Genomic DNA, 22,358 nt, shown 5'->3' with positions numbered 1-22,358 from the left:
CTTGTGAAATATTATTGAAAATACTGGGGAGTTTTCGTTTAAACAAACAAAACCAAAGTTAAAAATGCCAGTGTGTGGTTGCACCTCTGGTGCCGGTGAAAAAAATTGTGTGGAAAAAAAACGAATAAGTGCCAATAAATACAGAAAAAATGTGTACAATAGGCCAAAAATCATACATTGAATCGAGCGATTACGCACATCCGTACATGCATAGCGGCTGTTAAAATCACTTGCATTGTGGCGAGCAGAATGCGCACGCGGGATAGCCCGGAAAAAAAGAGCACACAAACCCAAATATCTATTTAAAATTATTTTTTATGCAAATATTCACACACATGATATATGTGTGTACGTATATTCACGCAATAAATACGAGCATTCTGGCGAACAGACAAACATATAAGCGTGCATAAAATTGTAAATCACAATAGAAACCGCAAAAATAAAAGCGATATTTCTTTGGCGAAATCTCGAGCACGCAAAAAATCAGTAAAAACAACAACGATGAAAAAAAATAATGAAAATAACGAGCGACAACATCAGCCGCTGATGATTTAAAAAATAAAATGTATGCGTGGCAAAAAGCGAGCACCACACACACACATTCATTTACACGATTGAAGTGATGCGAAGACAAAAACGATATGAGATCCCATTCCAGCAAGAGACCGAGAGAAAAAATGTTAAAATAATAATGCGCATCGGGCTGAATGCAGGAAAAATAATGCCACAGAGATGAAGTGCAGAAAAAAAATGCAATGGCACAAAATCATTTATTAGAGAATTGCATAAAATGTTCGAGACTTGTGAACATAAAATATGAATGAACGTTCGAGATGTGCTCTCACAAAACGGTACAATATTTGATTCGCTTCGTTCCCATAACTCCCAGACGTAATCTACATATTCACAAGTGTATTGAGTCATCATATATGCGTTCGATATGTGATATTCAACTGCATCGAACGTCATTATTTTCTGGTTGTCGATCTCATTCATGCCCATGCGCCTCCGCTGCCCGCCGTTCAACGTTGTGTACCTTCCGATTTAATCATGCACTGCCACGAGTACGGTTGGACCAAAAATGCTCTTCACATCGTCATCGCACACAACCATGATTATTATCAACACTTCTCTCTAATCTCTGGTGCATATAGAAACATGTACACATTTAACCCGTTCAAATGAATATCCAGTCGCGTAAATCGTGCATCTTTATCACGTATGTGCTGTGCGGTTTCTATTCCGCCAGCGTGATTGCATAACATGACACAACTCTCAGCTCAAATCAACAACATTTTTCATTACTTTTTGAATTGTGATATTTTTTTTTCTCTTCTGTACTCTACACCAACGCTGGTATTACCGAGAACCCGGTATTGAGCGCTTGATGCATTGAAACAAAAACCCCATTAAAAGCTCCCAGCATTGATTTTATATTTCTGTCAAATCAGTTTGAGTAAATTCGGGTTTTGTATGAAAACATGAAAATTCCATAGAAAATAATACTCTGGTTGATTCATCGAACATATCTAACCAAATAGCGTCCGGCCAGAGGTGCTTTTGGAATCCGATCAATGGCAATTATCGTTGAAAGATTCACAATTTTCGCGAAAACATGCAGACATGATGACAAATCACAGAATATATGATCCAAAACAAAACGAAAAGAATAAAATGGAATCGCCGCTTTTAATGATTCTACAAATCCGTTTGGCCGCATCCATGAATCGCATAAATTCAAAATTCTGTACATTCTATTCACGCGGTGCTTTTGTGCACGAGAAATAATTTGGTTTCCTTTTAATTTGTTTGATTTGAATCTGAAAGCGTTTGGCGAATGGCTTTGTGTTCAATTCACGCAAACAGAACGGAATGTCATTATTTACGTAAATGGAATTTAGTTTTTGCGATTGTGGCCGGTGCCATAAAATTGGCCGATCCGTCGAAACGCAAATCATAAAGTACAAATTCTCTCTCTCTCTCTCTCCCATTTGTTGTCCTCCTTTTGCTCAATATTCGTTCGTTAACTGCATGCGTTTCCACATACATTATTCAAATATTTTGTGGTCGTTTGGCAATTTTTTCGTTGGTTGCCCTTTGTTTTTCGTCGTCGCATTTGTGGTTTGCGCAAAAAGTCACAGCACACATTTTGTATATATATATATATATGTATGAGATTGCAAAGTAGTAAATATTTATCCAACACATCATCAAGCAAAACTGTGTGTTTTGTACCTTGTGCATTTGATTTTAATTTCATTTTACCCAGAATGCAGCAGAGAGGAAAACAAGCGAAAAAGAGTAGAAATTTATTCAAATATGACTTGCGCACATGACAAGATCATTTAAATTTGATATGCTCCATTTGGACAAATTAAAAGCACGGAAAATGTCATTCAATAATGAAATTGATTTTTTTTTTTCGTCTCTTTTATTTCAGATCACGCTGTGCAAAAATAGATGGCCGAAAACAATTCTATCAGTTCGAAGGTTTTTAATTAAATTAGACAAAAAAAGTGTTCAATTTATTGAAAAACTCATAAAAAAAAGCGTCGACAAAAAAAAACTAATGGACACGAATTCCAGTGAAAAATTGGGAAAGTGACAAAATTTGATACATAGAAACACAGAGTCGTATGCGAGGGCAAACAGCGAGTCAATAGAAAAGTTACGAACAAATATCGAAACAATAAATGTCGATGGCAAATAAATTGATGTTACAAAGTTGCTGATGAAAAAAAATATAACGACCACACAGACACACACACATCGAGAGAGCATACGAAGCGCGCACGTCGACGTTGCTGGCGGCCCAAGTGAATGCATGTGTTACATTGACTTGAGCGAACAAGTGCAACCCAATTTTAAACTCGTGGTCGTACAGTGGACAAAATATTATACCGAATGTTGTTACAATCGGCGAACAAAAACTTCTTATCCAGCAAAAAATATCCCATAAGCACAAACAATATAAAATAAATTGGAAACTGAAAATTAACAATAACAACAACATCATCAAATTGCGAATGTGTATGAGCAAAAAAAGGGTTGCCAAAGGAAAAATCGAATAAAAATCAATTTGGTGGAGAGCGCCAGTGAGTTGAAAGTGTTGCGGGTGCCGCAATAGAGTTCCATCCCATTCGTCGATGTGTGTATAAAACCAGCAAATACATTCATTATGATGATACTAATATATCTTCTGTTGATTTCAACGGGACTCAGCAGAGCCAGTAGCAGTAGCGGTACTAGCAATATAAACAATGTTATTAATAACAATAATGGTGACAGCGGCAGCACATCAAATGCAGCTGCTAATAACAACAACAACAACAACAATAAAATTAATAATTTAGGTGGCATCGGTGCAGATACCGTACAATTATCATCACGTGTCGTACACACAAAATATGGCTCTGTGTCGGGTGTGATTGTGCACTTGGAAGGACGACATTTGGATCCGGTCGAAGCGTTCAAGGGAATTCCGTATGCCTCGCCGCCAATTGGATCGTTGCGATTCATGCCTCCAGTCACCGGTGCTCTTTGGTCGGGTGTCCGTAAAGCTGATCGGTAAGTAAAAATTCATCTATTTTTGTGTTGTCTGTGCGTGAAAAATTTACATTGTCATTCAAAGGATTCATTTACATGAAAATAGAATCAAGTGTCGATTATCGTCAAGGGTGCAATAACTTGTGATTGTGAGACAAAAGATTTTTTTTTCGCATAGTAAGACGTTCTTTTTCAGAAGCACGTACCGTATCCAAAGGCATGGCAATCTCATTTGTTGGATTGTTTAACAAAAAACAATTCCTTGATTATTATTGGCAAGCGCCCAGTTTATTAGCATTCATAGAGCATTCGTACGCTGTGTAGTCAAAGGCATCAGCTTCTGTTCCAAGCAACAAATCTCCATTTCACGGTTGATTCCTTTGGGCAAACCTTGACGGTGGTTGGTAAAACGTCATGGCTTTTTGTTTATTTTCGTGTTCTTCAAATAATTTTTGGAATGAATGGCGAAAATGCGGTGCTCGTTGGTGGTAACGACAACAACGACGCTGACGGTGGTGTTGGTGCGACTGAAATCCAATAAGCGGTGCCCCATTTAAATTTTATGATTAGAGCAATCTGTTTCTATCAAGATGAAACGCAAGTAAAACAACAACCTCAACGGCAACAGCCACCAGCAACCAGCAACGCGAATAATATTCAAATATTCAAAAGGAAAATAATATTTAGTTGCATTGTTGGCTGAATATGAAGGCAAAACGCGGCCTATGAACACCTACCTTTGCAATGCAGATGGGAACTGCGCATCCAATCCGATACACACCGTATTTGGAGTCGTTCTTAAAACATCCATACCTTTTATGTGCACATTTACTTTGGGTATTCGAATTCATTAAACAGATAGATCGAGGTTACTCTTTTTTTCCCTCTCTGACTCTCTCTCTCACTCCTCGAAAAGATTCTCAGACATTGAATAATAGAATTGGCACACATAAAGTTGCCATCGGTCGTTCATCCGCACCATGATTTCGGCGCAAAAATGATCACTTACACGATTCACTATGCACAAACAACTTGAGCATAAGCAAAACGCATCACATTCCAAGGGCGAGTTGCCCAGGAATGAGTGAAAAAAAACATAAGGCCGCTGGCAAAACCGAATGATGAGCATGCTCATCCATTTGAGAAAGAGAAAAAGCCGCGCAAACGAAATCTAACTGCGAAGCAAAAGCATTTATTTTAATGTCTTCATTAAAATTAATGGGCAGTCATCAAACAGCAAAACAAGGCTTCTCTCTCTCTTTTCCCAATCTCTCGCTCTCTCTCTCCTTGTGTCGGTGTATATGTGTGTCTGTGCATGGTTAGTGTCTTCGTTCATTGCCTGAACAATGTTTGCCAACACTTTTTGTGTAGCATCGGTTTTTTATGACTCTGTGCCATCACTGAAAGCCTCCACATCTATATCTTGTTATGCCTGTCGGGCGACTTCTTCTCTCTCGTATCCACTGTATATACATTTATACCGTGCACACAAACGAGATATTTGGGAAAAGACAGAAAAAATCTATAGCAAGACAAAAAAAATTACGAACTTTGAATTTTACGTTATCGCGAGCACCTAATTTTCAACTCCTGTCGTTCAAATTTAAAATAGTAAATCTTCTAAATGCTCGGGCACAAAATGTAAAACGTGGAGCGCCTCGCACACACCTCACCGTTATTAACATGCTGGAATTTTCGTTAGTAAATTTATCATATTGTGATATAAATCAAAGTAGAGCTTTTGGTTGGATGAAAACAATAGCAAAGCTGAATGGCAGTTTTGGATGTTCCATAAGCAAGGGAATGAGCGCATACACACAAGCACAAAATCCGAAACATCCTAACGTTTGCACATTTATTTAGCAAACAGAGACTCATTTGGGTAAATTGAATATTTTTACAAGAGAGCCAAAATAAAGAGAGCGAGAGAGAGAGCGAAATTTAATTTGGTTTTGTTCTCATGATTCATTATGCTAAGTACATGGAGAGGAAAAGCGTTTGTAGAATGACAATAAATTTATCAGCGATGCAAAAAGTGGATTTTATTTTGCTTCGTAGTTTTTTTCTTTTTTTCTTTCTCTGGCTATGACTTGATTCGTTAGGAAATCGATTTTACAAACGAATTTATATATCTAAATCCGAAATCACGCAGACTCAACAGTTCCAACGGCATTAAATTGATAAGAAAAATAAATTTTCATGCACGTTTATCGTTTTGCTGGTAATTTTCACGAGTGTGTGCGTGTATTTTTGGATTGAATGAAATAGAAAAAGTAAAATGTCTGGGCACAAAGATTAATCAAGTGCTACATTAGAGTAACAAAGTTTTTGGCCAATCTCTTATTTTCTGAATTAAAGCAAACCGCACGGATAATATTCCGAACGCGTGGGCAATAAATTCTGTCCGACCAAACAAAACGGCATACAGCATTTATTCAATTGTGCAGAGGGATCACGTACTCGAGCGCGATAAACATGCTTCGACGGAGAGAGAGAGAGAACGAGAGCCTCGCTTGCAACACAGCACAATATTTATTTTTATAGAAAAGGAAAACTGAATTAGCCATATCAAAAGTAAACCGCTTTGCTTATTTAATTTGTGCCGAATCTCGGCACTCGCAATAACGTACCCGTCCGTTGTTGTATGGTTATGTTGTAACAAAAACACACATACACAATATGGCAACGAGATGGCAACGTTTGATTCGCCGAAATATCCGGAATTCACACCATCTCTTGTAACCCGTGCAAATTAAATTCGTTCCTTTCGTACGAGGGCGCTTCGTGACGTACACAGTGACCGGCACAGAGACAGACGAACGGAGGAAGCGTGTTCATGTTCAAGCCATCAAAATGTTCTCTCAAAGTCGAACGGTCGAGATTTTGTGGAGCAAAAATATGCAAACATTCCCATTTCCGTGTTCGAAAAACGTAACATCAATATCCATTCTTAGCGGTGATACGGAAGAAAATCGTTTTCATTCTTCATTCTCCGTGGATTGCCCAATTTAATTTAAACTTAATGTATTTTGATTTTAATCGTTTTCGCTTCGTTCTCCTTCTTCGGTTGCGGTTCGTCTTTGCGCCCTTTCTCCCAAAAGTGTTTTGCATAACGATTCCTTATTAGGGAATTGCCATTAAATAATTAAAATTTGACGTACAGTTCAAAGCAATATCGAAAACCATATTCGCTCTATATTTCCAACTTGACCCACTGATGCTGGTCGGATAAGATGAGGTGATGGCTTTTCACTCGACACACCATTCTTATGTCGTCATGTACACAAAACCAAATCTCAAAGCAAACGCAGGATGAAAATCACGAGACGGTGAATTTTCAAATTTTCTATTAAAATACACTTAAATCTATGTTGATATTAATTTTGTGTTGCCCTCAAATCCAACTACTTGGACCGGCATGAATTTGAAGCGTGTTGAACAAGTGGATGATGAGAGCGCCGGGGCGACGAAAAGAGTATGTGTGTGTGTGTGTGGAAAATATGGTAATTTTAAATTTGAAACGCTATTGTGACTGGCGGCTATTTTGTGTTCACTGCACCGTTCATCATGAGATTGCAGCAGCAAGTCTTGAGACTTCAAGGATGCTTCAACAACTCTTTATCGTGTGCGGGAATAAATTGAAGATTGATTTAAAATTGAATTTATTTTTAGCATGTACGTCAGACACATAATTCCGAAGTCAAAACCATATCAAAGTAACGACATACATTCCTCTCTCTTTTTCTCGGTGACAATTTTGTCCATTTTTTCTCAACCATCTCCTTCATGCCACACCAACTGTGGGATAAGCGTAATACGTAATATAAACCGCATTTAACGCTACAGCAAAACCAATAACAGTACTGTGGCAACATAATATCTTTTTCTCACCAAATCTGCATAACTTGTCTTTTTTTCTTCTCTGCTGTAGCCCCCCTATATTCAACTAGAATATTTTCATCGAATCGAATAAGCTTACGTAAGCCTCTAAGCAGTTATGAGTTTGAGATGCGGTAAAAAAGTTGGATGGAGCAAGCCCAAGTAATTTAATCAAACTCGATTTTTTTCGTGTTGCTTGACTAGAAATTGGTTAAAAAAAATTGATTCGGTAGTTGGATTTCCATTTGCCATGCGCAACCTTGTTTTTCTTTCAGCTAGACAAAATTCGAGTCTAATTAAAAGTATGAGCTACTTTGAGTACGTGGGAAAAACACGAAGAATTTGCTTTTTGTCAAGGTTGAATTCGGTTTGTCAACCAGCATCGCATTGTCTGCATGTAAACTCAAGAGAATTCTCAATACACGCAAAGAATAAGCGGTAATTTTCGTGAGGACTTCTTGTGTGCAATAATTTTCCGCTGGCTCTAATCATTTCTTTGCTGAGTCAGCACTCTCTCTCTCTCTCTCTCTCTCGGTTTGGCTTAATACAGCTGATTTTCCATGCACCAACATGAAAATTCTTTCACAACACAAAAGTCGTCATCTAATTACATCGTCGACGTCGACGTCGTCGTCGTCATCGCTTTTTCCCCTTGCACTCGAGATACTTGCTCTCGAATGGTTTTCTCTTTTGCTGCTTCATTATTATTGTCATCATCATTAGATTTATAGGGAGAAAGTGGGGAAAAAATGAAAATTACTTGCCTTTTTCATAGCAACTTGCACACATACTGTACATGCACACCATTTATTAATAATCTCGAAAATTTTTAAATTGTTTTCATTTTTGCAGCATTCCGCTACTGGCTTCACAACGACTTTTTTTTTATCATGCCATTACTCTTATCGGACTGGCAATGCTCGTAAACGGGCGCAATTCGTTGTTGTCCTTAGCATCGTTCGCCCTTTTCCTTCATCTCTTCGTTGCTTTCGTCGTCGTCGTCGTCATCATAACTCCAAAAAGAATTCCCCCATTTACACTTGCTGATGATGTGCTAGCGCGCTCATGCCGCTCTCACGCGCCGCCATTCATTTTCACACTTTCAAAACAATTCTGATAGCGCACAAAATTAAACTTATTACAATGAGCTGCGGCGTTTAATTTACTTCGCCGTCATTGCCAAAAATAGAAAGAATTACGGTTGATCTTGTGAAGATGCGAAACGTGGCCGCACCTACCCACAAAAAGCGAAACGAATGAGAGAAAAATCATAAGCAATTTTGCGTTGAATGTCACACAGCATCAAATTATGCATGCGGAATAAATGGTCCGTTATTCCGAAATTGAAATGTAAAATATTTAGAAAGACAATTATCCTTATTTGCGGATGGTTTTGTTTTTTTGTTTTAACCTCGTCTACTTCTTCAGTTTTCTGTTTGAATTGTCAGATTCTACGACAACGTTTCAAATTGTGCATGACGAGATTTGATATCTAATTTTGTTTTCTCGTTTTATAAAATGTCTGTCTCCCCCCCTCTCTCTCTCTCTCTCTCTCTCTCTCTCTCTTACTCTCTTGGTCGGACGTTGAGAGGAACATTTTCATTCGAAAAAAAAATCCCTTGTCATTTCAATGCGTTCAGACTGCTTTAATTAATAAATGAGTTGTTTAGATCGTGTTTTCCATTGTCGACCGTCATTTTGTACAGCTATTAAAATTAACGATTAATCGATTTTTCTTTCGGCCGTATACACACCAAAGCTTGAATCAACACATATATTTACACACAAACTTCATGATATTATATGTGCACGTGCTACTGACAAGCTTGCCGCTGGGATATTAGAGCGCAAAAAAAACATTGCTTGATTCTGACGTAAGAACGTAATATGTAATTCGTCTCACAAAGATATTTATCATTGGGATAGCGGTAGCTAGGCATCTTTATATACCTGACATGCCATTTTATCCACACCAATGAGTAAGTGCAAAGCCGTGAGTAATGGCCTAATGAATAAACGAACGAAAGAACGATGAAAGTGAGAAAAAACTCTATTTCACTTTTGTAAACGCAAGTGCTCATAACTTCAAAAACCACTCATGAAAAACATTCAGCACGAGAGAACAGAAAAAAAGACACGGAATAAAGGGTGTAACAGATTGTAAGCGAGAAGAGCAAATTACATTGACGCAAAAATATGTTGTTGATGAAAAAGAAGTGGTGTTTTTGTTATCCGAGGATCCGGGGGTATAATTGTGTTGCAATTGACATCTATCATCGGTGTCGTACCATAGTACCACATCTACTAAAGCACATATTCACATTTGATTAGGATAGCGTTTTTTTTGTCGCACTTTCACTGGGTTAGGACAATGATGACAACAACAACAAAAAGTTGAGAAGACCTATTAAATGCGTGTATTTGTTAACAATAAATGCAATGAACGAGTAGAAAGCAGAAAATGATCAATCAACGGCGCCAATATTGCCACACAAGTGGAAAATGAATGTATTGTACACACAGTGACAATGCCAACAACAAAAACGAGCCAACAACAATATTTGCAGTGCGAGCTGCAAGTCTAGAAAAAGTGATGGGGAAAAATCGTATTTTATCAAAAATTGGGACGTTGATAATAATCGAATAAAGAGAGCCGAGAGCTCTGTTTCTGAACTCTCGAAACGGACACAAAAAAACAAAGAGTTATTGGATTGGCAATTTTGCCCTGTTTATTACGAAACACCCGAACACGTGCAACCCTCTCACACACACACACACACACACACACACACACACACACACACACACACAACGATGATAAATGAAAAGATAAACACACAGAAGAGGAACAGAACACAGAAAAAATTCTGAAATATAAATTTTGCTGAGAGCGCGGAAATCCATCGTCATTGCGATATCGAATGTGCGAATGTATGTATTGCTGGGCCCAGGCTAAAATTTGATTTGTTTGTCTCTGTGTTGCCAAATAACACATTTTTATGTGAAAATCAATACTTTCCGTTGAGCGCATAAATCCCGCCAAACAATAGAACCGAAACAATTGAAAAATCTACCATAACATTGGCATGTGCCTTGAAGTGAGCGATTACACCATTGGCTCCACCATTGTTTTGTCACCCCTGTCTTTGACACTCATCGAATTCAAATTGGGATTTCGATTGATGAGCCAGGCCCGCAATCGCATATATTCCCATTTATAATTAAAAATTGTCCTTTCGATTACACTTTTGCAAAAGTTCAATTTTTCCATTGGCTTTACCCAAGCTAATGGAATCCCAACAAAAAAATCTGAGTTGTGCAAGGCATACGAAAATCACTACATGTCCCTTGCGGCAATTCCAAATCTAGTGCAAAAACTGAAAAAAAAACAAAACTCAGAAGAAACGACAATCGAAACAACAACAAAGTTTCCAGAATCCAATGAAAATGGGTTCAAATTGAATTCGTAGCCCGATTGCTGTCGACTACCTGAGGATAAATAGACAAAGGAGAAAAAGTAAAAGGAGCAAGAAATCCTAAAACGTGTAGCGAAAATCCGATTTCAGCATGTGAATGAGTTTTGCACACCAACTCACACTCACACACTCACACACAAAGAAATTGAAGACCAAATTTCGTCAACTAAATAAACTTGAAAGAAACAATGAACGACAAAAAGATATACCGAATCGCTCTCGCTGTGTCTCGATTGTCGCATCGGAACGTAGGGTGTATCGACAAGGGACGCACACAGAGAAAGATATAGTGTACTTGTGTTTACAAACACCATCGATTGGAATAACAAACAGGAATCCGTTAAAGCACTAATGGCAAGGGGAAAACGAATTTACAAGAGGTTTTAGAGGTAGGAAAAATTGTTCTCGGTGAAACACACGAAAGGAAAGAATAACAAGAGAAAATGGGGAGGAGAAAAGTCGGGCAGAAAAAAAGCGAAGCCATTAGGAAGTATGTTGACAAAATCGGATAAACCGGACGAATTTATTGATCACACATAGTTGCTCAACGGGGAAATTTCGTTGCCAGAGCACAGAAAGAAGAGGAAAAAAAAGTAGACGGAACCGAGAGAAATTCGAAATGGAAAACACCATGCGCTCGTATTGCTATTGCACGGAAAAGAAGCAGCAACAGTGCATAAAATAAATAGACTCAGTTTATTCGTTTATTTTTGTTTGCCGCCGGAGTGAGTGAGTGTGAGAGAGAAATTCGGAATTATGCAGTTTACTATTTCATTGGAAGCCCTTTCATTTATTTTATTGTGAGTGTGAGGAAAACGAAATGACACACAACCATATTCATAGGTTCTGACACCAAAAAATTCAGGGGGGGGTCAAGCCAAAAATTCAAGGGGGGGTCAAAAAAATCAATTCTATCTAGTGTAAATTTCTTCCCGAAAAAAATTGCTGACCGGGGGGGGGGGGGTGATCCGCAATTTCGAATTTGAAGAGCAAAAAAAAAAAAAGGTCCTCACTTTCGAAAATCGATTCTATCTAGTGGGGGTCAAATTTTTCCAGGGGGGGTCAGGATCAACGAGATCAGACTATGTCAGAACCTATGACCATATTACATTTCATTGTGCTGGCAGTACACAAACGAGTGTGAAATTTGTCTGTGCTACTTGATCGGGGTTGCGAGGGAGAGATAGAAACAAATAATAGTTCTCGATCATATTTTCCGAGTAAATTCGTTGTGAAATTGGATCGATTTTTCTCTCTCTTGCCCTTGTCGTCGCACTGGCACACAATTTTTATATTGGATTCCCATAAGGTATTTTATCTGCAATCGATCTGATGTCACCGCCTCGCATTAAATCGAAATCCTAATAGGCAATAAATCCCTATTCTTGTTCTCTTTTTTCCCCAATGTTTACCTGACCATTTAAAATATTTCCTGGACATCGAATTATGGAATGTGTGCCAGTTGACAAAGTGAAATAGAAAAAAAGATTGGAATTGAAATTTTCTCATTTGTTGCGAAGTTTATTTTCAAAATGAGCGAAGATTTGTCAATGTCATTTACGAAATATTTTCATTCTCTCTCTCTCTCTCTCTCTCTCTCTCTCTCTCTCTCTCTCTGTTGCCCTCGATCAAATACATCTTTCAATATAAATAAATTCGACACGAATATGCCATACAAGTATAATGAATCATTCAGAAAGTGTGTGTGTTCTCGAAAATGGAATTGAGCGGCATGTTTGTTGTTAAATCAACAATTTTTGGCTTTGCTCTGTTCTAGATTAACTCAATTTCGGCATTGTCGATTGCAGCGTGTGTACGAAACGACATAGGTCAAATTGTCACGATTTGTATAGTAAACACATTCACATCCAATTTCCAGCGACAACAGCAACAATGGCAAAAGCAGCCAATCGAAATAAAATGACGTTAACGCATATAAATGACACAACACTGAAGTGGAATTCACAATCAATAAATAAATTACACAAAAATACACAGAGAGTGTGAGCGTGCAGGCCTAAAAATGAAAAATAGAACAATGTAAAGTAAATCATCATTTTGTTATTTGTTCACGCGATCCTATTTCGAAGTCATCGTGTTTCTGTTTGTTTTTTTCATTTCGTTTCTGTTCCATTGCTCTTCTTTTCGTTTGTTTTTTTTCGTTTCGTTCTCGTTCACGTTTGTGTACGTGTGTGTGTGTGTGTTTGTGTGTGTGTGTGTGTTGGTATAATTTGATCCATGTGTGTTCTCGGCAGAAATATTTTGCAAATTTTTACAGTCAATACGCACATTTGTCGTTGTTCGCATTTGAAGATTGTTATGATTTGATTATTTCGAGTTGGATTCCAAAACAGTTGTATGTTACGCTTCGTCAGATCTCTTGAACTGAATATTTGCTATAGTACGTATATAAATGTCGGTGTGCACAGTCACACACGCTTTTGACGCTTGAAAATCAATTCTTCAAATAATAATATGATGTGTGTGTTGTGAGCTGTATGCGCACAGTGCTGCGTTGCAAAAGATAACCTTTTTGAATCAAAGGAAACTTGGGGAATTTTGTAAGTGATGGAAAATATGTGAATGCACGAAATTCAATCATCGAAAATAGCACACATAAAATATTGACGAATTCATTTTGTTTCGATGGAAATATAAACCTTACTACTCGCGTGCGCCACTGTTGCGAAGTAGACAATTCACGTCAATCGTAAATTTATGATTATTAATCGAAATAACCATTTTTAGAACAAAGTCTCTGGCTGCCGAAGTGAAATTATTGTGAATTGATGTTGTTGTTCTGTGCTGTGCGAAGAGAGAATGGAGACGAACATTGTATACCACACAAATATGCACACAATTACATTGAAATGTGTGGCCAAAGATTGAGATAGCACGCGTACGTTGGTAATTTCAATTTGCCAATATCGATTTTGAAGTTGGTATCAATGAATACTTTAGCGTGAAACCTCAATAAAAATATTGGATCAGCGCACACATACTCGACTTCACTTCCTCGACTCGTCGTTCTCTCTCTCTCTCTCTCTCTCTCTCTCTCTCTCTCTCTCTCTCTCTCAATCTCCTTTCCTGGTACTTGTAGCGATTCATCACACAATAGTGCTTGAACAAGAATGGTTGAAATCGTTTTCCATAGCCGAGCACATCCGCACACCAAGTCTGAGTAGTAAGCGAACAAAAAATCATCACATTGATGCATAAAAGCATAACGAAAATCAATAAGAGAGCGAAAGACGGCACAACGGTAAAATGTGGAATAACAGAATTTTCACCAGCAAATGGATTCATTGTGTTTACTGTGTTACATCGACTCATTCGTTGTGGGCATACACCTCTTGCTCTCCTCCTCAGAAACTTCATAGCATATGCGTCGCACTCGATTTATTTCATCTTTGGCTTGTCTTCATTCCTTCCAATTTGGCATATTGTGTGCGGTGAAGTCGACAATGCCGTTCGCTATCTCTGTTTATTTAATTATATTTGCAGTTTAAGCATGGCACACTTATTAAATTGATTTCGCTCTGGGCGGCGAACAGTTGAGGAGAAAAAGAAGATTCCGTTGGATGCAAGATTCGATTCTATGATGAAAAGAAGCAATGATGTTGCTAAATTGAATTAACACCAAATTGACATTTCGATGGAAAATATTACATAGTCCTAATGTAGCGGTTTCAATGTGGCAATAATAAAGATGGTATAGACCTGCTAGATGTCGATATCTTTTACACGAAAGCACTTAAAAAATCCACAAGTTTTCTACGGAATTTTGTTGCATCGACCGGATTTTCGCTTCAGTCAAAAAGGCACTTAAATCACTGGCGGGCAAATTAGATAATCAACTCATTTCCGTCCAACATGAACACACCGTTTCCTTTTCTTTATTGTGCATATTATTTAAGCTGACATCTGACTAGATTTATATGTACGTGCAGCTCTAAGTCTATCTTCTTCCATTTTTAATTTGTCGAAATTTGGGTCTTGTTTCGGTGAACAAGGTGTAAAAAAAATATTACGGATGGCAAATGGTTTGCATGGAAAATTAGTGGCGTACAGATAACAGTGGGGTTGATGGATGGCAAACGGTCGAGATAACGTGATAGAATCACAGGCTCCAAACCGAATAAATGACCATCCGTTGAATAGCAACACACAAAAACTCATTGCTTAATTGTTGAACATGTCCCATTTTTCTTTGCAGTACACGTCCATTTCAAGTGGTTTTTTGCACCGTTGATGATGATTTAGCTCATACACTTTTTTCCCCTTCATTTAATGTCATTTCTCTGAAGGACTTTTGTGTGTAACATCAGGTGGCATATTTTTTAATTCGAGTGCTGGTTTTTTTTACTGAAGTACACATTTTCCACGTTCCATTTTGATTCAAGTTGTGATACTAGTGGTAAGGTTTGTATTGAGGTGGAGTTGGAACTAAACTAGAGTGGCTGTGTGTTTATTGAATCTTACAATAACGGCAAAGGTTAGGTTAAAATAAAAGCCATGAATTTACACATTTTCAATCGCAATGAAGTGTGTTGTTCGACACAAGGTATAGGTAGTTTTAACAAGTCCTTCAACCGATATATATCTATTTCAAATGTTTCCTAAGGCAATTTTTTTCTTACTCAACATTTTTTCTTACCTTTTTTTTATAGATTCGGTCCCGTCTGTCCGCAACGATTACCAAATATTGCCAACGAAACGGCTGCGCTGGAGAAAATGCCAAAAGGTCGTTTGGAGTATTTACGTCGGCTTTTGCCATACCTGCAAAATCAATCTGAAGATTGTCTTTATTTGAATATCTACGTACCCATCCAAGGTAAGTTCAGTGTTTCTATTTGCTCTCTTTTATTCCCTCCGCTCTTGTTTTCAGTCGCTTAAGTGTACTGAGTAGAACAACGTCAAGACAAATAAAAAAAAGACAACAACAACGAACAAGACCACTGAGACAAGAACAAACAAAAAAAAACGCATTTTGTGGACACATGACCCACCCGCATTATTTCGAAATGGGAGAATTGATGTTGACAACTGAAATTCACACAACCATAATAATAATCGTAATAGTTGAAATGGCAAGTAAAAACAGAACAACAACGACAGCAGAGAAATACGAGACAATTTTATTCATTTTTGATTAGTTTTCTATATCTGTAATCGTGGGATACTTTGAGGCCGGAATCGTTTCTATGATCCTTCTCGATCAAATCAGTTGGAAAATTGCACGATTTTCGATGTGTTTGTTTTTTATTTTGGCTTTTAGAGGATTGGTTCGGCTTGCTCATTTGTGGTATGTTATCATTTGCAATAAGTGCTGAAATTGCCAATCAACGACGAAACACATGTAAAGCGATTAGCATTGGATTCAGTGAAATTGTGACGTGTGTATTTTGTTTTCTCTCTTTTTTCTATCTCGTCTTTATCCCTAAAGTTGTTGGCTGTTATTGTGATGGTGGTGGTGGTGGTTGTCGTGTTTTTTTCTCTTATTGCGCAATCCATCGTGAGATGACTTTGTCGCTATTTTGTGATTTTATATCTTTATTATCGCTAGATATAACAATCCAAATGTAAAAATATAAAAGAATATTGTTCACGGTTTTGTCCGGCCGGATTCGCTGCTAAGAGTTGTTCTCATAATTTTTCATTGTAGTTTTTATGAGAACGAATATGCCCATACACAATACAACATAGAATCGCGCGCGCGCACACAACACAGCATTTTGTTCTGTGTTGTATTTTATTCGTCCGAGCTTTCACACATACACACAAACACACACTTGCCGCACTTTTATGGATTGCATTTGATGGACGGAGTCAATCCATTTTGTTCGTAACATTGTGTGCAAGACACTGTCCTTGTGCAACTCAAGATTTACAAAACACATCCCCTTTTGCCGTAACGGCAAACATCTTTTGATGCTCCAATTTCGTTGTTATGGGTTTTCATTGGTTGCGTCGTGCAATTTTTCGCGATTCCATTTTTATTGCAGCGAATGTCAGTTACTGTAGTATCCCATTTAGTATCCAATCGCATTTTTATTTCTAACTTTTAAGAAGATGAGATTGTACTTAGTTTTTTTTCTTCGTTCTTCTTCTTTTTTCGTTTCTGGAATGCGCGTCCATCGACTTGGCTTGACACGATGAAGACGCTCATTTAACGTTAGTTGCATTTTCGACCATTTCGAGTTAAAGCCAGCATTTGATTGCACCCCAATGAATTGTTTGCTTTGTTGCCTTGAGTACCAAATGTGCGTGCTTGTGTAGTTATTCGCTTGTGCTCGTTGCATTTTGTTGAGCGGATGCATTCAAAGTTAACGTTTAGTGCATTTAATTCATGCATTACAATGAAATTACTTGAACAATTTACTTTCACGGATTTAAAATGAAATTGAATTGTACGGAAGAAGCAGGGAAAAGAAACAATAACGAGTGAAACATCCCCACAGCACTTTTACCGGAACTACTTTGTGGACGCACGCATTTGCTTGCAACTTCCAGCTATAATTGCTCGAAATGAACTGTTTAGCTCGTGCAATTTAATATATTTGATCTATGGCTGAGTAAATGGGAACACGCATGTCAATTTCGATTTGATTGTTTTAAATTGCGCTTCATTTTTCATCAATGACAATGTTTCGTTGCTACAGAACAATTCAATTCCAAAATGCAAATGGAAATGGGGCAAGAAAACAGAATCGCTTCGGGTAAGAAATTAGAATTTTACCTTCGCCATACACTCGAGCAACCATATTTGAAATCACCCCAACTGTCCTTTTGCAAGCCATTGCTACTCATTTTTCATTCGCAACGAATTCAAAATAACACGATGAGAACGAAGAATAAGAGAACGCGAAATCATGCAATGCGAAATTCCCATTGCAATATATTTTCAGCGGAATATGCAGAACGCAGTCAATGTTGCAACGAATAGAGAAGAAAAAAAAAACATAAAGTTAAGATCGAGCAAGTGAGTGAGCAATAACTCTCTTTCTCTCTCTCTCTCTCTCACTCTATCTTTCACATACATTGCTCACTCACTCATTCGCACACTCACACGAGGAAAAGAGAAAAGAATGTTGATGAACATAAAGCACAAATGGAAATCGAGAAAAATTGCAGCGAGAATGAAGATGTTCTTGCAGCCATAAAAGTCACTATGTAAACTGTAATCTATATATTCCTTGCAGAGACACACTGACGGTGAAGCTGTTGCGTGTGCAATGCATACTCATCTCTCACTGTGCATTCTCACTAATATGAACGACACATATTAAAATATCCGAAGCGAGATAGAAGAAGAAGAAGAAGACAGAAAGAACTACATTGAGTAGAGTAGTGGAATCATTATTAGTTGAAATAGTGAGTAATGCGAACATGTAAGCCCGTGGCCCTTTGATATGAAAGATGTGTAATGTATGCCGAAAGTAATTTAAGCGAACAAAAGGAGGACACCATAACCTTTATCTTAAGGCAACAACAACAACGACGAGAGGGAAAAAATAATGAAGAAAATAAACCCATCAAGAGAAGAAAAAAGGCACATACACACACAACCGATGGGTAAACACAAATGGAATATTATGAAGCGAATGTGAGTTTCGATTGTACAACAATGAATATATTGCGAATAAAGGCACAGCATTCTACCGAGCAAATTGAATGCGATGCAAGCAAAGGAGTGAGTCAAGGCGACACTGCTGCACACGCACACACACACACACACACACATCAGCACAGCTCAACCCAAACTTCCAAACAAAAGAAAACTGAAACTTTCATTTTTAGTATGTTTTTATATTCATTTTCGCCATTTTTGAATTAAATTCGCAATAGATGCGAAATGCGAACAACGAACAAAAAGTTGATGTGTTTTTTTTCTTCTTCTCCGTTCTTATTTTATATGAGATGCTTTTTTTCCTCTCTTGCTCCGTTTTCTCCCTCTTTTAACATTTCGTTTAATTTTCATGTTATTTTTTTCACTCGCTCGTTCTGAGTGTCCGCTCCATTTTCTTGCAACATCATTGCGATGTGTGTAGTTTTGCTATGAGCTATAAGTGTTACGAGCTTGTGCATGTAAGTGTTATCGCACGCTTTCGTCTCCTCCATCAACGACCAAGTTTATTGCACAAACAGAATTCATTTAGATGTTGGCTCGCTCTCTCCCTCTCTCTGTATACATATATTGTCTGTCGGCATTCGTCTTGTCTGATTCACTATTTGCCACCACTCGCATCAGCACTGTTCACATATTTGTATATGTCTTTCTCTGTGCATAGCCGGGCGCTTCATTTCGATTCTCTCATAACGAGCAAATATTCTTGAACTGCGTTAAACGGGAAAAAGTGCTTTTAATAAAGCTAAGTGTTGCGAAACGCCATTTTCAATGCACACATATACTCCCAAGCCAAACGAAGGGAAGAGAGCGAGAGCGAAAGAGTAACGGAGACAATTCCAAATTGTAATGAGAAGCAACGGAAACGAAGAAGAATTATAAAGGATTCGTACGATGGACGCTAAGGAAATTCACATAATGCATTACAATATTCCCCAAGACTCATCGCTGTCGGTCTTTATGATTCGTTTCGTCTATCTCTCACCATATCTCCATCCGGTGGCCTTTCTTAGAATTGTATAAACATTTTCATTTCACTGATAATCTAAATTGGTTTTTTTCTCCTACGTTCACTATGCAACAGTCGCGCATTCGCTTCTGTTTTTTTTTCTCTTTCTCCTTTCTTTGCCTTGCTCTCCGGACGAACATTTGGTACATTCTTCTTATTTTTTATGGTTATTATTGCAAACTGATGCACCACCACCATCATTGCCATCGCCACTGACAAGGAATGAGACGAATGGAGAACAAGCACTTTGTCTTACTCTCGACGACCAACATGTGAACAATATGATGGTAACCCAAGAGCGCCCAGACAGAGACACAATCGTATAAAATGAGATAATTTCGAATGAACTTAAATGATGATCGTAAACTTTTTCCTACTTCGTCGCATTTTTGATGCTTCACTTCAAATGATAATGAGATGTGATAGCGAGTTCCGTCTCCGAGAATTGCATTTTGATTAGCCTGTACTCTATTAACCTTGTCGTCGTCGTCGTCGTCGTCCATCCGAATGAAAGAACCACCGAATCATTTTCGGTCTATTCTCCGGGGAAATCGGTTCAGAATCCGTCGTAATATGTTTACAATTGGTGGTGAAGTACCATTAATAATACTACACAGAAAAAAAAACACATCGACACCTTTTTTTCCCGTTTTTGAGTATGCATCACTGAAAATGTCATGAAATTATTAGACTGTCGAGAGTGAGCGCATTACCGAGATTTTTGGAAACTGCTTTTGCGTTTAATACCAGAAACTCATTCTATTTACGATTGTGATTCGATTTTTTATGATTTCACCATTTCTTTACTGTAAATATTTACAAATACCACCATATACTGCGACGATATTTTTCGTCATTCGTTCGAAGAGATGAAAAAGAAGAACAGAAGAAATGTTTATGATTCGAGGAACAAGACGTGCATTAAATTGATATATTTCCCCGAGCAAATTTTTGTCTACTTTATTTATGTGTTTTTCAATGTAGACAAACGTATATATTTTCCTTTTCGTGGAATCCACGTCGTGTGCTCGACAAACATTACCCCGTTTGGCCAGAAGCTGTACAATGTACAGTGTACATTACTACATTGCTTGAATTGAGTTGTCGAAATGACATTGAATGACTGTGCACAAGCACTCAGTCATCCGATGCTTCCTGCATAACACGACCTGCACTTTTCACTCGTGCATTGTTTCGAAATTCATTTATTTTATTACCAGGCTTTTAGCTGTAGAGCACTATGTAAAACTGATGAGAACTTTTGATTAGCCTTTAAGTTCAACTAGCAAATAAAATACACACTCAGAACTGTTTTGGTATTTGCTCAGTCACTTGACTTCATCCACAGCAATGGAAATCACTTTACAGATTTTTGGCAGTAGATTTCGTATGTCATTCCATGCAAATTGTTTGCGAATTTGGTGCCGAAATGTAAAATAGCATCAGAAATGTTGGTCCTTTTGTACCGGAGGATGCCTCATAAATTTTCCGTATCACTGGTTTCAGATGTCAGTGGTACTTTTCGGTTGAGACAATCTGTTATCAAATGGAAATGATTGGTTCAACATGCATGGGATTCATGCTTTTCACTTTGAGAGAATTCGCAAAATTCAAAGTAGATTTCATGCAATTAACCGAATTTCGTGTGTGTGTGAGTCTGTGTTTCTGTGTGCACGAATGCAATCCAACTGCTCGCATCTCCAACAAATGACTTCAAATTACTGAAGCGAACGTAAAATCTCACTCAAATAAACGACGTCTGATAACCAAAGTGCATTCAATTCCCCTAAATAAGTTGTAAAGCGGCTAATGTGCTCCTAAGCGACGAAAGAATAAGAAGAAAATCAACGAACACAACTTTATCTCATGTTCTAGCATTCTCTGGTGAACTGTAACACTCGAAATTGCACGTATGCTCAAATCATGACAATTACTTGGATTGTTCGAGCTGCATTTTTCTGGTGTCAATTGTGATTTCTGATTCCGTTCACGCTTTCGCATGTGCCAACCACATCCCCCGTTGAGCCACATTTAATTGCCTTTTCTCTATTCACATTTTTCTAATACACATTTGAAGAAAAAAAAGTTCGGCGAATCATTTGGAAAATCATGTCTGCCACGAAGAAGAAAGCGAATAGTTTTTTCGTTTTTTTTTCTCTTGTGCAAAGAAAGAGCGAGTAGTTTTGATTTCAATTTAAACTTAATGACTACACAGCAACGTAATATGCACTAATTTGTGTGATTACATAAGAGTTTGGCAACACATACACTGCACTATGAGTCCAAAGCTATCGCATTTGTGATCATGAAACTGTAGCAAATGCCGGGAAAAGTGTACATCTGCAAAAAAGTTTTGCATTTTTGAAATGGCAGCCAGAAATTGGATACACAAGTAATACAGAAGAAGAAAAAACCCGTAAAAGTTTATCATTTTGTATAAGAAAATGAAATAAATGCAAACATTACGCTAAAATTCCGCGCGAATATTCTTGAAAACAAGTTTAAATTAAAATATATTGTTGGAATTTCCCTAAATGATTACAATAATCTCGTAATTGAGAAAATAAATGAAAAACATGTTGCAATTAAAACCATTGGAAAACGTTGGCGAATGCATCTTATGGTCTATAAATTTTGATGTAATTCTATATACCGTTCGCATTCAGTTAATTGCAATTACTTCGACTGCAATTATATTTTAGCAAAATGAATCAAATTATTCCGAGAGCCAAATAACGATTTGTTTCGTGAAGAATAATTCAATTAAAATGGTTCAGAAAATGGAGAAGCTAAACGATGCCGTTTACCCAAACAAACA

General features: G+C 37.7%; 1 protein-coding gene across 5 annotated transcripts in view; it reads left to right on the top strand.

The window, feature by feature from the left end:
• Positions 1 to 22,358, top strand: part of LOC129565847 (neuroligin-4, Y-linked) — a 167,106-nt gene that overhangs the window by 43,317 nt on the left and 101,431 nt on the right. For all 5 annotated transcript variants that reach the window (XR_008687667.1, XR_008687666.1, XM_055441128.1 and 2 more), the window contains 2 exons: positions 2,444 to 3,570; positions 15,575 to 15,738. Coding sequence is in view for 3 of the 5 variants with exons in the window: in XM_055441128.1 (XP_055297103.1) it covers positions 3,182 to 3,570; positions 15,575 to 15,738 (553 nt within the window). In the remaining 2 variants the exon portion in view is untranslated. The remainder of the gene's footprint in view (positions 1 to 2,443; positions 3,571 to 15,574; positions 15,739 to 22,358) is intronic.

The sequence above is a fragment of the Sitodiplosis mosellana genome, unplaced genomic scaffold (genome assembly GCF_009176505.1).
Source record: "Sitodiplosis mosellana isolate CC-2019 unplaced genomic scaffold, AAFC_SMos_1.0 Smas_scaffold_1, whole genome shotgun sequence".
NCBI lineage: Eukaryota > Metazoa > Arthropoda > Insecta > Diptera > Cecidomyiidae > Sitodiplosis > Sitodiplosis mosellana.
Note: the sequence above shows the minus strand (reverse complement) of the source record. Positions and strands in the feature narration are given on the sequence as shown.